The sequence below is a fragment of the Ipomoea nil genome, unplaced genomic scaffold (assembly GCF_001879475.1).
Source record: "Ipomoea nil cultivar Tokyo-kokei standard unplaced genomic scaffold, Asagao_1.1 scaffold0418, whole genome shotgun sequence".
Classification (NCBI taxonomy): Eukaryota; Viridiplantae; Streptophyta; class Magnoliopsida; order Solanales; family Convolvulaceae; genus Ipomoea; species Ipomoea nil.
The window spans coordinates 1,933,896-1,949,362 of record NW_017616846.1 but is presented as its reverse complement, the minus strand read 5'-3'; the positions used below and the strand labels follow the sequence as shown (position 1 = coordinate 1,949,362).

The window sequence follows — 15,467 nt, the reverse complement described above, 5'->3', positions numbered from 1 at the left end:
CAATATTGGTAATCATTTTAATTCCACCTTACTACCAAAATGCCAAATACTTTTACCAAAATCCATTACTAGCTGTTACCAAGTATTTGATTCTCATTACGATTCCGATTCCCATGTGCGAACCAAACACACCCTTAATTCTCTATAATAAATGCAATTTATTCTAATTTAGGGTTAAATTAGTGAATGGTGGCCCTAGCTAATTTAGGTATATTAATAATTAATAATATGATCAAAGAAGTTAATTTTTTTTTCCTTTGATTGAATGGTGGTCCTGGCCAAGTTAGGTAAAACAATTATATGATAAAATGATTTAAATGCATAATATTATAGCAATATAGATATATATTTTTTAGAAACGATGGAAAAATTATTGACTACTAAATACGGAGTACTATTTATGCTCGATGAAAATTGGTGTCATTAGACTTGACAATTTTTTTTACAGAATTCGTTAAGAGTCATTAAATTAAATGCTCGATAAATTTAGACACTTGGCTGAGATTACCCGGCCCTAGCGTTTGAAGAAAAATGTAATGCTTTTACATTTTAATTTTAAAGTACTGTAAGTACTGTATTTTTTCTTTAAAAGTATTACAATTTCTTTTATAAGTAACAAATATTTTATTTATGATTAATATTACATTTTTTCAATATAAATATTATATTTTCAACTTGATCCAACTCGTCTCATACATAAAGATTTGTGAGACAGTTTCATGGGAGAGTTACTCAAAATTAAAATGGTAGTGATAAGTGGTAATAATATAGAATAGTTATGATTTTGCAGGAATGTATTAGTGTTAGGTTGGGTCCAAGTGCAATTTAAATTTTACATAGAAAACTACATGTTTAGTCCCTGCTAAGTTATAGCTTTCAGCCCGTCAGTATGTTATAAACATATTCATTTTTAGTTTTTGAGTTGTGAATAAAATAACACGTACTTCTAGTACTGTTAATAGATCTATAAAGATTTCTTTTTTGTTACTCTTTAAAATTCTTTTTTGACCAAGGTTATTAATAGACTTGATGATGAGGTTATAGGACAACTTTAATTTACTACATGTTATAGTATAATCAAGTAGGATGAATTCCAATGTGATTGTTTTTCTTTTGAGGACCTCCCAGTTTGTTATAGAATAATCAAGTAGCAACAAACTCAACAATTTTTAACAAATTAAAATTGGAAGAAGGTGAAAAGTGCATGGTTTGTTGCGGCAAGACAGGCCACCGGGCTTATCAATGCTACCAACGGAAGGGAGTCCGAAAGAAAGAGCGGAAGAGGAACCCACTGTTGGAAGAATAACATAAAATGATATTATAAGTGGTTATTTTGTGGTATAAATATAAGTGAGGTTTACTTCTAGTTTGAGTCGTGTCAAAGTACGTAAATTTGAGTTCTTCGTAGTGAGATGAAGAGATAATGGGTGAATGATGAGAAATTGATTCTCAAAGTAGATCCATTTGAATTAGAAAATAGGGAAGAAAAGGCCCGAAACAAGCACCTGTCCCGCATTGAAATACAAGGAGATTTGCACCACTATATATACAAGCCCTTTTAGAGGAATATTAAATTGTATAGCATAAAAGTTATCTCTTGCATGTAGGCAAGGTTCACCCACAAGATGTAGGAGCCTATTTTTTGCTATCAAAACCTCTGCTCATCTTTAGCTCGATCTTCAAAATTTATGTGTTCATACCACAATTCTAGTTTGTCGAGCTCACTTGTTTGAGTGCTTAAACATCTGCTCATCTTCCTCCTCAAAATTTATGTGTTCATACCACAATTTTAGTTTGTCGGTCTCACTTGTTTGAGTGCTTAAACATTGAGTCATAGTACGTTTTATCCACGCTCCTAACACCTTTGTGAGGTAACAACTAAGGTTTTAAGGAAAGAGTGTTTCGCTAGATTCGTACTAAACCATTAACCTTTTGTTCTTGTGCTTGTATTTTTTCCAAAAATAATATTTTCATAGCATTATTTCGCTGCACCAAAAACATCCCAAAAACCAAGCAAATATGGCTAAACCAGATGAAATCATAGCAACTATTATATCCTAGATAAACCTTCTAAGCAACACTATACAATGGGTGATAGATATGAGGGCGTCACACCACTTCTACTCCAACAAAGGCTTGTTTTCTAAATTTGAAGAGTCCTAGACAAAGGAACAAATCTACATGGGAAACTCAAGCAACTCGGATGTTTTGGGAACAGGAAATGTTTTTCTTAAACTTACATATGAGAAAATGCTAGCTTTACGTACATATTGTGTTATATGTATTGTTTCTTCAATTCGTAGAAATCTAATTTCTAGTGTACTGCTTAATAAAGTAGAGATTAAGCTAGGATTTGAAGCTAATAAACTAGTATTATCTTGTAACGGCGAGGGGGGGCTTTTCATTCTTGAGACTCTTGATAGTTTATTTGCTAAAAACATGAATAAAACTTCTTCCTCAGTGTATATTGTTCAATCAATTAACACTTGGCATGCTATAAATCCTCTTAAATGTCTTAAAAACATGGACTTAATTCGTAATCTAGCTATGGAGGATTTCAAAAAATGTGAGCTGTGTGTTGATGCCAAACACGTAAACTACCTTTCAAACTTGTAACTAAAAGAGTAACAACATTATTAGAGTTAAATCACACAGATTTGGCTAACTTCAAACACAAAAAGTAGAGGGGGGAAAAGATATATATTACATCACATTCATAGATGATTACTTGAGGTATACCAAAATTTATCTACTAAAAATCAAAGATGAGACTGAACATAAGTTTCTAATATACAAAGCAGAAGTTGAAACCAATTAGACAGTTAATGAAGAGTATTTGTTGTGTGAGAGAGTATCTTCACACCATATATCATTTTCAAAGGATGGACAAAAGGAGTCAAGTTTATGTCTCTCAATAGTCAACACTACGTATTAAATCTAATTATATAAATCTACCCCAAGACAAATATAATGCTGGATAAGGCAAGTTAGAAAACAAATAGCAAATTAAATGACAATAAGAATAAACGATGTCATTTGGATTCAGGACTCACAATGCTATGTGGACCCTGGTCCACGATATAAATTTCCTTAATTACTCGGGTGGACAAACTACTACAAATGTGAGTATATAACAGGCCTGTTATAGTAGTATGTTATAGTAGTTTGTCCACCCAAGTAATTAAGGAATCGGACAGATCCACAAGGTCGAACAAGCCTGAATCGACCTAGAAAAAAAAAAACGGGTATGATCTTCACGAGCCTGGGCCGGGCTTTGCCCAAACTTGAACCGGCTTATAGAGAGCGGGGCAAAATCTAGCATGGACTTTATAAATTAGGATACACTTTATAATATTTATAAATTATCAAATAATATTACAAGTCTTATTAAAAAAAAAAAATTAATAGTACAAGTTCAAGTATTATTATAGTCTTATAATAAATTTTTTATTTTGTAGAAAATCATATTAATTTTTTATTTTGAAATTAATGGTTAAAATATTTTTTTAAACAAAATATTACATTTGAAAAAGTAGCACGTGAGTGTGTGTATATATATTAGTATTATTATATCAAAATGTTGAAGTAGTTTAAGTGATAAGAACATTTGTTGTTAATTATGTGGTCAATGATTTAAATTTCATTTAAAACAAAAGAAAAAAAAAAGCAATTTATAAATATTTTATATAAAATAAATAAATAAAAATTGGGCCTATCTCGGGACCGGTCCAGAAGAGATTAGGGTCCAAGCCCAGGATTGACTCGGGATAGGTCCGGTACGGAACCAGTCCAGCTCGATTCTGATCAGTGCTAACCTAGACCCGGTACCAAATCGACCTAGGCCCGATATTTGGGCAGATTTTACTGGTGTGGTCTATAAAGTAAGTATCATTCTAATTAAATTTTAGTTTCATTTGACAATATTACTCTATTTTTCAGTTTCGTTTTTCATACTCATTAGTTTCACTATAGCAATACCAAAGTATTATTTTAATTATATACGGAGTACTACATTTTCATTTTACAATATACATTATTGTATGGAACTCTATTTTGTAGTTTCATTTTTCACACACACTAGTTTAATTATAATAATGCTAAAATATTATTTTAATTACACTCCATGTTCATTTAACAATATATGTTATTGTATCTGAATTTTAGTTTCATTTCCTACACACTAATTTCATTTTAACAACATTAAAGTATCATTTCCCGCCTCTAAATCTCTAAGGGTGTTGCTATTTGCACCACCCTCTGACCAAAAGACATCTTGAAATTGTAAAAAGTGAAAGCTTTTAATAATTAATAGGGAGTGTAAATAGCAAAATGGGAATACATTTTGCTATTTGCACCACCTGGTCAAACTTACAATTAATAATTTATTAATTCATTATTTAATTAATTAAAAAAAAAACTGAAACGTCGCCTTCTCAACGGAGAAGGCGACGGACTACCTTCTCACTGGAGAAGGCAACTGGGCTGCCTTCTCCGGTGAGAAGGCGACCCACTGGGTTGCCTTCTCACTGAAGAAGGCAGCCCAGTTGCCTTCTCCGGTGAGAAGGCAGCCCCTCCTTCTCATCGAAGAAGGTGACGGTTTATTTTTTTATTTTTATTTTTTTTTTAACTGGGCTGCCTTCTCACCGGAGAAGATGACGAGTTCATCTTCTTCTTCTTCTTTTTTTTTTTTTTTTAATTAATATTTGAATGGATAAAAAAATTGAATAATAAATATTAATTTTGACCACATTTAATAACAGTGAATTTTTATATTTGCACCATCTATAAAGCTATTAGACCTATTAAATAGGTGGTGTAAATAGCAAAATAGGTGGTGTAAATATAATTTCCCATCTCTAATATATGGGCTTTAAAGCCGGAGTACTCGGGTCATGAATAGGAACCCGGTGCCTAATCTCAACAACTTTCACAAAGTCTTGGAAGCTCCTGGTGCCACACAACTTTGAGCATTTGCGGAAACTTCAATGGCTTCTGCACTCATGGCTTCTCAAACCCTAATTCTCCAAACCCCTACCTATCTTCAACCTCTCACCTCTGTTGCTCCAACCCATAATCGAATTCTCCTACCACGAACCCTATCCGCGCGGTCACTACCCACTCTCTCCGCCAAATTTCCCAACAAATCGCGAGTTTCGGCTTCATCCCAGGTTGCCCTGCCCACCCGTTCATCGGATGACCTGAAACTGAAAATCCCCGCCGAGTCGCTGCTCACCGGGCCAACCCGCACGATCGCAACCCTCTTCGTATTCGCGCTTGGAGTCTCCAAAGTTGTGGCCCACAAAGTCCTCGATTTGGGTCTGCATCTGAATGGATTTCAGGGACTCCAGCGGGCTTTGGTGTGCTCTGCGGGGCCCCTGTTTTTCGCCGCAAGGAGCTCGCTTGATTCCACTGCTTTGAATACGCCGCTCACCGTGGTTGCTGCGGGGATGGCGAAATGGCTTGATATCTACAGTGGGGTTTTGATGGTCAGGGTTTTGCTCAGCTGGTTTCCGAATATACCCTGGGAAAGGCAGCCATTGTCAGCCATTAGGGACCTCTGTGATCCGTATTTGAATCTCTTCAGGAACATCATCCCCCCTGTTTTTGATACTTTGGATGTTAGTCCCCTTCTGGCTTTTGCAGTATTGGGTGCACTTGGTTCGATCCTGAGCACCACTAGCACTAAGGGTCTCTGAGGCGAATTGAAGGAGACACATGATTTTTGCAGGCACACTTGTATCCAGTAAGGATTAAATACAATACTATGTTGAATTCCCTCGTTCTTCCCTGCGTGTAATTGAAATTTGAGGCTGTAATGGTTTTGTAGTTCCTTGGAACTTTTTATTCAATCCTATTAGTGATTTTGGCATTTAGCTATTCAGATTTTGTTGCATTTGGTTCTTTTCCTTAGCATCAAGCTCATATTTGGCACTGTTAATTATATAAATGTTATGTAAGATATCTGAAACTCAAGAAATGAATGGAAATGAATACATTGAGCATAATTACCATTTCTTTGTCTTCCCCGTGTTAGAGAGGCAATAGTCTAGTGTCCTTAAAGTTACATTCCTTCCATGCTTTGCCCCTTCTCTTGCAGCAGAATCAATCCTTTCATTGGTGAGAAGTGATTATTTAGTATTAGCCCAAAATTATACCACATTCCATGCTAGTAGCCAGTCGGGAAAGAAAAAAAAAACATTCTATAATTAGGAGATGAAATTGAAGTCTCTCCTATTGGAAAATGATTGAGTGAATGCCATGATGTCTACCTTTAGGCTCTGACTTAGGAAGTTCTGTGCTAGTTTACAGTGTTATAGTACTATGCAAAGTTTGAGAAGTAAGATACACATAAACTTGCATCTATTTTAAAAAGATTGTTTGTATAATCTAAACTCATAATCGAACAATCAACTGTGGAACATTTAATACTTTGATATCTATGGACAAGGTTGCTATTTGATATTTGCAGTGGGATTCATAAAATTTTAGTGAGTTCTCTTGTTCTTTAATGTACCAATTATTTTGTTCTATCATATATTTTCATTAATTTGTTCTTATGTTCTCTGGTTTTTTTGTGTGTGTGTGTGTGTGTGTGTGTGTGTGTGTGTTTGATCTAGATTGTTGATGAGCTAACTGCAATTTGAAAAATCCAGACAAAAATTTGGTTTTGTTAATAGACCAAACACAGAGTAACTGTACCCATTGTTGGTAGTAAGTCTGCCCAAAAATTCTTTTCCTAGCATCTTTCAATGAACTAAAGCTCATAAAAAATGAATATTAAACAATAATTTTTAAAAAAGAGGAAAAACAGTGACTCAGCAGAGGAAAGTAGCTTCCTTTTACATCTGTTCACTTTCCTTCATAAATACCCTGAAAACTGTTTGTGTCTGTTGTTTCCTTTTGAAAGGACTATGATACTGTTAATTGCATGCCTCTGACTTTTAAAGGGTCTGTTATTTTTACAACTTTTTGACTTTTAAATATGTAATGCGTACCATGAATTGGACCAATACATGTATCGACAACTATATGTATTTGTCTTATTTGGATATAATGTTGGAGTAATAGACTGCTGAATGGCAAGTTCATAAATTTATTGTCATTGGAAAGAACTTCACAACAGGAATGTTTTATAGGCTTTATCTATAGATTTGGAACATCTGAGGATACCTCCAAGAAAGCAAAAGATGTTCCACCCCTATATTGAGGTCTTTTGCCTCTTTTGAGTGGCATATGGAGGCCAGTAGAGGTGAAACTCAATCTTGTAGGTAACTGTCATCCCCTTTAGATTCACAGGAGAAGATGTCACATAGCCTTGAACAAATAAAAAATCACCGGTGCCTCCCACGACAGGATGATCTGATGGCTTTAAGTTGTCTGTCGCTCCAACAATTGATATGGAACCTTTGTGGCGCTTCATATTTAGTGTGATCTTAGCGATGGAAATGCTTTGCATCCCGTCCAAACTGGACGTAATGGATGTCCCTTGAGCAGTGCCAACTATCTTTGAAGTTCGATTTGCAGTGAGAGTCATCGGATCTTGGAAGGCAAACAAGGTACCGAAAGGGGTGGTTGTTTGACTAACTCCCGGCCCTGCAACGCCATTCACTATGATGTAGCCGGTTTTATTTATGGTTTCGTGTTGAAAGAGGCTGAAGTGGAGGGATGTAAGTTGATATTCTTGCTGATGCTTGTGATGATGGTGGTTGGATTTGCAGGTAGCATCATCTGGAAAGTTGAATAGGAGAAGAATAAGAATGCAGAATTGCTTTGGGGCCATTAATTTATAAGCCATATAGCTCTGAGACTGAGAATACAATGAAGGTATGATCTTTTGAAGCTAGCTAAACTCATGTTTTATACTTGAGCAGAACCCACACCCTGTGTGGAAAAATTTGTTAAAAGTTGTTGGTTGAATCAGTCAATAATATTTATTAGTAAAGGACAGCTATTTGAAGTGTGAAGAGTCTCAAGACTGTAATAAATGAAATCATAATTTCTGTTGGGTACGATGACTTTTTGTAGTCTTTTAGGTAAAAATTGACATCAAGAAAGGAATTTGTGTGGTTGGAAAAATATAAAATAGTTTTCCATAAGACTTTTCTTCCCAGGTGTATAAGCTTATTGGATGATCAATCTTTTCCTTGGACCTCACCAGTTTACTGGCCAACCCAAAACCTGGTAATGGGGTTTCTAGATTTTTTTATTTTTTATTTTTTGGTTTTTTTTTTCTAGCTGTTCCTCCATCCAAATACTTTTTAAGTTGAAAAGTCAAATTGTTATCGAAAGATACATTAATATTTTGCTCGTGAACATACAAGACAAATATGGATGTAAAATATACATTGTGCATCATATCATATCATCACCTTGATGTGTATGGTGTATATGAAACATGCACAATATAATATTTATGTTAAAGTAAAGGATATGATAGTTGGTATTCATATCATGCATAGATGGAATATATAATATAATAGAATAGAATTCAAGACACCATTATCCTTCTCTTTTGCAAATAAGGGTGAGCCCTTTGGAATTTCAAGACTGCCCACACCAAGTGCCTTAGCCCAATCTCCGGGAACAATGCTCCCGGAGAATACAAAAGGCAGCTTGAAGTCTGCCACAGCAGAAAATTACTGAGCCTGGTTTCCCCTGACGTCCGGACTAAAATATCCACCTCCGGCGCCAATCCCATGAACATATGCTTCTCCAAATCCACCACCGTAATAACCCTCTCCTCCGCCGCCGCTGCTGCCGCCCCGCCGGCGGCGGTACCATTCATCAACTTCTTTTTCTCTTTGCAACACTCTTCAGCTGCATGAACTATCTCGTTGGTAGAAGTGTAGACCAAGCAGACCAAGAGAGTGAAGTTGGAGTTCTTCTTTGTAGCCTCCATGACCTTCCCGGCAGCCGCCTGGATCCGGCTGTCCAGTAAGTGCAAGTTCCCCACGAAATGAATCCTCACCCCATACTCGTCTAAAGCGTTCTGGTACTTGAGCAGTGCTTCCAGTTTGGTCAACATTAAATCCATCAAGAACTCGATTTCGTCGGGCCTTCGTTTGAAGTTGTCGATGCTGAAGGCGTATATCGTCACGTACTTCACCCCCAATTCGTAGCAGTAGCAGATTACGCATACGAGTGCCAGAAACGCCGCTCTGTAACCCACGGTTTCTGGGATTTTCATCTTCCTGGAATACCTTCGGTTTCCGTCTAGAATGAAGGCAATGTGTTTGGGGATCACACCCACCGATAGAACACGGAACAACAAACTTCTCAGGTGCCTCAGCAAACTCCCAAACAACCACCCCACTACTCTCTGCCTGCTGTCTTCATCCATTTTAATTAATTTGTTAGCCAAGGAAGCTTGCAGATCAGAGGAACATATATACATGCATACATTTGTGTAGTGTGTTGATCAATTCTTGGCAGGGAATACTCAGTTTGTTGGTAACTGTAGTAGTGTGGAGTTCGTTACAAATCACAACATTCGCATGTTTTTGTTTAATTAAGATTCCCAGTTTTTGCTAGAATGCTGTCATAAGAGAGTAGCTCCGTTGGATATGCATAAAAAGAGAATTAAAGGGTTTTTTTTTTTTTTGGTGGCAATTAACAGATAACACACTGTGTTAACCGTTTTAACTAATGGATAATATTAACAGTTTATATATATATAAAAATATTTGTTAAATTAATTAGTTGAATAGTTTTAGATGATAACATGTAAAATGACTTAAATTGATATAGATATATTATTTTATTTATTTGCATCAGATTTGCTTTTTTTTTTTTTTTCCTCTTTTTTTCTTCAGATCTTCTCTCCATCATCTCTCTTTCAGTTGGCTCTTCAAAAATCACAAAAAATAAAAAATAAAAAATATTCATATTGAGGTTGCTCTAAACCTCTAACACATTGCTCGGCACGGACATTGTTTGACTGATCAATCACCATTAATAATTAGAAGACATTACATCAATCACTTACGAGGTATTATCATGATATAGACAACTTGAATTCAATATAAATAGGTACTATTTCAAATTCTCATTACGAATCATTCTACACTTCTCATTTAATTACTTGTACTCTTTATAGTACTATACAACAGTTGGACCTTTCAAACTCAACCTACCAGGCTACCATCCTATAGTAATAGAATAACTCACTTTACTCTCTCTCAACATAGTATAAACTCATGACATTAATCCTCGTTTTAATTTGCACTATCAACATGCATGTATTTTAATAATAATGAATGTAGATTAATAAGATTGAAGTACTATTACATGTTATAATTTACTTCGGATCCTGATAGTTGTGACATATTATTAGTGATAGTAGTAGGTCCATGTTTTTTTTTTTCTTTCTTTCTTATCCAATTAATGACGAACTAGTGAGTACACTCCAAATCTAACCATAATGGACATCAGGCAACAAGTCCATGTTCATTTCATATCGGGTATGGAATTTCATCTATCATTATACTATGGATCATCAACCAATGATATAAAATATATTTTGAATATATTAAATGTTTATTTTTTTAAAATACATTATTTATATATTAAAATATTAATTATTTGGTATATTATCAAATAATGAATTTTAATACACAATTAATGTACTTTCAATATATTAAAAATGAATATTTATTTATGATCCACAATGTAATTTATTGGAATTAAAAGAAAAAAAGGTAAAAAGGTCAATTAAATACACCATCAAACTTTGTGTAAGAAGTCAATTAAGTTTTGTGAACTCATAAAAATTGCAATTAGACACATTAACATATTAATTTAGGGTCCGTTTGAAAAGCAGGAAAATGACTTCTGGAAAATGAGTCATTTTCCGGAAAACATTTTCCTTTTCCAGTGTTTGGTTACATTTAGAAAACTGTTTTTGTGTGTTTGGTTCATTTTCTGGAAAATAAGTAGAATGGTATAATTAAATATTTTAATTATTTTATTTAGAATAAAATATATATTTTAAATGTTTAGAACTAAAAAAAAAAAAAAAAAAAAAAAATTCTGATTTCCGGCGGAACTGGGTTCCGCCGAAACCATTGCTATGGTTTCCGGCTGAACTGGGTTCCGCCAGAAAGCACAACCATGGTTTCCGGCGGAACTGGCTTCCGCCAAAAGCTTAAAAAAAAAAAAATAGCAAATGGCGGAAAATGACTTCCGCCAAAATTTGGCGTAAGTCATTTTCCGCCAAATTGAGCACATTTTCCCCAGTCAACGGAAAATGAATTTTGTTGACTTGATTTTCCAAGTACAGCCAAACACCAAAAACTCGGAAAATGATTTCCAGAAATCATTTTCGGGTTTCCAAACACAGCCTTAGTGCATCAAAGTTCAAAACCTTAATTGTGACATGCTATAGCAAGTCAATAATGCACCAAAGAAGCTCTGACGACATTCCGACGAAAATATGACCATCAGGTCGCTAGAAAAGGTAACCAAACTGGTCTCCATCTTCGTCAACTGGAGAAGGTGACCAACTGGAAAAGCTTCTCCAGTCGACGGAGAAGGCAATCACTCCAGTCGGTCACCATCTCCAATTGACAGAGATAGCGACCAATTGGTTTGGTTGCCTTTTTTGGCGACCTGCTGGAATGTCGCTAGAGCTTTGCTGATACATTATTGACATGCTATTGTAGGTCACTATTAAGTTTTGCATCTTGATGTATTAAATTAATAAGTTAATCAGTTTAATTGTAACTTTTAAAAGTTTAAAAGTCGTACTTCTTACATAAAGTTGAATGGTGTATTTGACCATTTTCTCAAATTAAAATAAAAAGATTTGGGCTCAAATTGGGCATGAATAAAGGTTCTGGCCTAGTGGGCTTGGATCGGTTTCTTATACTCCATTAACGCGCACACACGCTGCTTACTGAAGAACGGAAGAAATGGCAGCTCCTGGAAAATGCTTCCTTGTGACCGGGCCTCCTGTATGCTTTCTCTAATCTCTACGTTTTGCCTCCTCCCTCTTCCCAACATGCACACTAGTTGAGGGTTTTGAGGTTTGATTTCAGGGCGTCGGCAAGACTACTCTGATTATCAAAGTATTCGAAAGTCTTCGCAGTTCTAATCCTAACTTGAAGCTTCAGGGCTTCTATACTCGTATTCTCTCCTCACTCTGTCTTTAATGTATCTGTGTGCTTTGTGTTTTTATGCTAGCAAAATTAATTTGGTGAATTAAATTGGATGAAAAGGTGAAATTAGGGAAGGAACACAGAGGGTAGGATTCGAGGTGGTCACACTCGATGGCCGTAAAGGGCTTCTTGCTTCCAACAAAATCTCCAGGTGAACAGCCTGATATTTATTAATCTGAATGTGATTTCTCTTGCATGAATTAAAATTAATTTCTTTAGGATTACTAGTTAATGATTTGACCAACTAGTGCTTGTTCTAACTAGATTTGGAGCTTGTAGGAAACTTCAAATTTGCTATACTGATTTCCTATACTCATCTAATAAATTAATGAATTGCTAGGACTTAATAACTTCACCAATTGCATTGTGCATATTTGTGAGTTTGTGAGGTTGTATCATCAGACCTGACATATATTTTGGAAGAGCGATTCTTGTTGTCCATTTGAATTCTTAAAAGCTAAAACACGCGTCTTAAGGAAAACTGATCCAACGGTGAGTTTGTTTGTAGGAGCACGTGTGAGTTCAATGGATTTTATGTCATCCCTTTCCACGTTGCTCAACTAGACGAACAGAGAAAAGGAAAAAGGAGAAACCTTTTTTTGCTCCCCAATTGATACTTTGCTAGTAGCCTGCAAACTTTTGCAAAATCATGATATAGATATTTGAGCTCATTATAGGATGGAAAGAAAATGTTTGAGCTTATTCAACTGTATTAAAACAATTTAGGTGCTCATATTAATGATAATTAGACCGTAGGAATGATGCTCTTTTCAGTTTTCAGTTTTCACCCTATGGACCCATCATATTCCTTTGGAAGTAGAGATGAAAGATAACCAATGCTATATTTTGTTTAACTTGTTTGGTGCAACAAACAATTCTAAATTAGTTTAATGTGTAATGCACCCTGATTATGTTTCCGTGAGTGATACAATCCCAATTGCTCTCATGCACTTTTTCCCATGACAGTCCCGAATCTCATAGATGGCCCACTGTGGGGAGATACAGGGTCGATGTGGCATCTTTTGAGTCATTAGCATTGCCCGAGTTACAGGTTCCATTATCCATTAAATTCTATTAGTATTTTCTAAGATGAATTTGTCATTCTGTCTTTGCCTGAGTGGCAACTTCCTTTTAGTGCAAACTGCTTAGTTTCCTGATTATAACTTATAAATGCACCTCTTGTGAACACCAATACAATTACGGATTTACGGCCTCATATTCATATTTGCCTTAATTTTCCCCTTTTATTAGGTAAAGGAAGACACTGATCTCTTCATCATTGATGAAGTCGGTAAGATGGAGCTGTACAGTTCTTCATTCTTCCCTGCTGTGCTGAAAATATTGGAAACAGGGGTCCCACTCTTGGCTTCTGTACCAATTCCAAAGGCTGGGAGAGATATTCCTGGAGGTACTTGTGTTGCATATCCGGACAGATGCATAATATATACTTTTGCCCTCTCCCTTTTGTTTCTCTCGTCACACGTTCGCCTAATCCTTTCCTTTCCAGCTCAGTGTTGTTGGGGCACTTACAATTGTTCTCTGAATTTGACAGTGGCAAGATTGAAAAACCATCCGGGTGCTGCAATTTTTACGCTGAACCCAAATAACCGGGATGCAATTAAAGAACATCTATTTTCGCTCTTGTCTGATCAGCTGCAGAAGAGCATTAGATGTGCTGGAGTATGATCTTGTTAGAGGGGGAACCACCATCATCGGTGAGGAGTTCATTTGTCCAGAACTGATGATTTTCTACCAGGGAATTGTAATGCTGGAATGTTCAAAATATGATCTCAATGTAAGACACATTTGTTTATCCAAATGATAAAGATTGTAATAACAGTATAACACCTGTAATCCAAATTTTTTTTAATTTAATTCCTTGTCATCCCTTTTTCTATATATTCTGAATCTTACCTAAATACTATTCTGTATAACTGTATCCATTCGTTCTTCCCATAACTGTATCAATTCATTGATTGCCCAATGACAGCTTGTAGTGGCACCAAATACTTTATTTACGGGGAAATCTAATTGATTAACTAACTTGTTCATAATTAACTGTCTCAAACCAAGAAAACTAATAGATATCTTTCGCATCAAGTTGAACTTGAAATTTGAGCAATGAATAGGAAATTTTGAACAAGCTTTTGCTCCCAACCATATTCGAGTCCCAACAAAACTTCAAGTTTTATATTATATCTATAATTCTCTTTACAATATACTATACCGATGGCTTATGTGCAATTGACTCTTTTTCAGGGACTCATTTAAGGCAAGATTAATGACCATGGTATATATATATATATATATATATATATATATATATATATATATATATATATATATATAGAATGTTTTATAATTTCATGAAATAATCATGCTTGAAAAAAAAAAATCCAACAAAAAGCTTAAAAGGATAATACACAAAAATATCAATCCATTATATTATTTTACATGCAATTCAAAGATAAATTGCAAATTAAACAAACAAAATTTGGGTTTAGTCTAATAAGAACAACTAAAAGAACAACAACAATAAAAGAAGAAAAGAATTAGGATATCTGGATATGATTATCCTAAAATTAAAACTAGTTTTAGCTAAATTTACAATAGGTTTCTGAAGATAATAAGATAATAGGCATAAAAACGAAGGAGAAGCTTTTGGTAGGAGACCAGAATCCCCGCAGCACGCAGGAAAGTGAATATAAAACCAGATAAGAATATATAAACCATCTTGTTGCAGCAACTCTTTGAAACCACTTCTCTTCCTCCACCATCATCATCATCATCTTCATCAGCTAAAAGGTGGGGAGGCACCTCATAACCCTCCAACTCTTCCATGCTTAAACTGCATTCTTCATAATCGGCTCCGGCCATGGCCAGAGCTTCCAGTGATATAATCGACGATGAAGACATTTTCGTTATTATATATGTCTGTACTTGTGTAAAAACAATTGGCTGGTCTTTGGTAAAACAACTAAAACGTAGAGAATTAAGGAAGTTATGTTGGTGTTTATTGTGTGCAATAATATAATGCATGCATGAAAGTGATGAGGCATGTCATGCGGCATGCAGAATATATATATAGAATATCAAAGCTTGGACTGTTCAAACTCCAAGAGTAGTCCAAGGCTTAAAGTTTAATGGAGTCACCTAAGGCATGTGACTTTGAACTTTGAAAGCTATAATAATACAAATTAGCACGGGTGGCATAAGTAGAATATGCATTTTAAAGAAAAAGGAATGCCCTCATGAGTCATGACCACATAAGCCATTTTCCAAGAGTTGAAAATTTCCAATGTTTATGGTGGG

The 15,467-nt window shown here is 35.3% G+C and overlaps 3 protein-coding genes across 3 annotated transcripts; 2 read left to right on the top strand and 1 right to left on the bottom strand.

The window, feature by feature from the left end:
- The first annotated feature begins 4,899 nt into the window (after window positions 1–4,899).
- Window positions 4,900–6,005, top strand: LOC109172743 (ylmG homolog protein 1-2, chloroplastic-like). The gene has a single exon (XM_019321987.1). It carries the CDS (start codon window positions 4,986–4,988, stop codon window positions 5,694–5,696), a length of 711 nt encoding a protein of 236 aa, XP_019177532.1. The 5' UTR covers window positions 4,900–4,985; the 3' UTR covers window positions 5,697–6,005.
- A 2,289-nt stretch (window positions 6,006–8,294) lies between these two features.
- On the bottom strand, window positions 8,295–9,353 carry LOC109172742 (dehydrodolichyl diphosphate synthase 6-like). Its single transcript, XM_019321986.1, has one exon. The coding sequence runs from the start codon at window positions 9,338–9,340 to the stop codon at window positions 8,489–8,491; it is 852 nt and encodes a 283-aa protein (XP_019177531.1). The 5' UTR covers window positions 9,341–9,353; the 3' UTR covers window positions 8,295–8,488.
- Window positions 9,354–11,853: 2,500 nt separating this feature from the next.
- Window positions 11,854–14,048, top strand: LOC109172443 (cancer-related nucleoside-triphosphatase). The gene is made up of 6 exons (XM_019321596.1): window positions 11,854–11,951; window positions 12,036–12,123; window positions 12,216–12,306; window positions 13,122–13,206; window positions 13,407–13,563; window positions 13,708–14,048. Exons 1-6 carry the CDS (start codon window positions 11,910–11,912, stop codon window positions 13,839–13,841), a joined length of 597 nt encoding a protein of 198 aa, XP_019177141.1. The 5' UTR covers window positions 11,854–11,909; the 3' UTR covers window positions 13,842–14,048.
- Window positions 14,049–15,467: the final 1,419 nt, after the last annotated feature.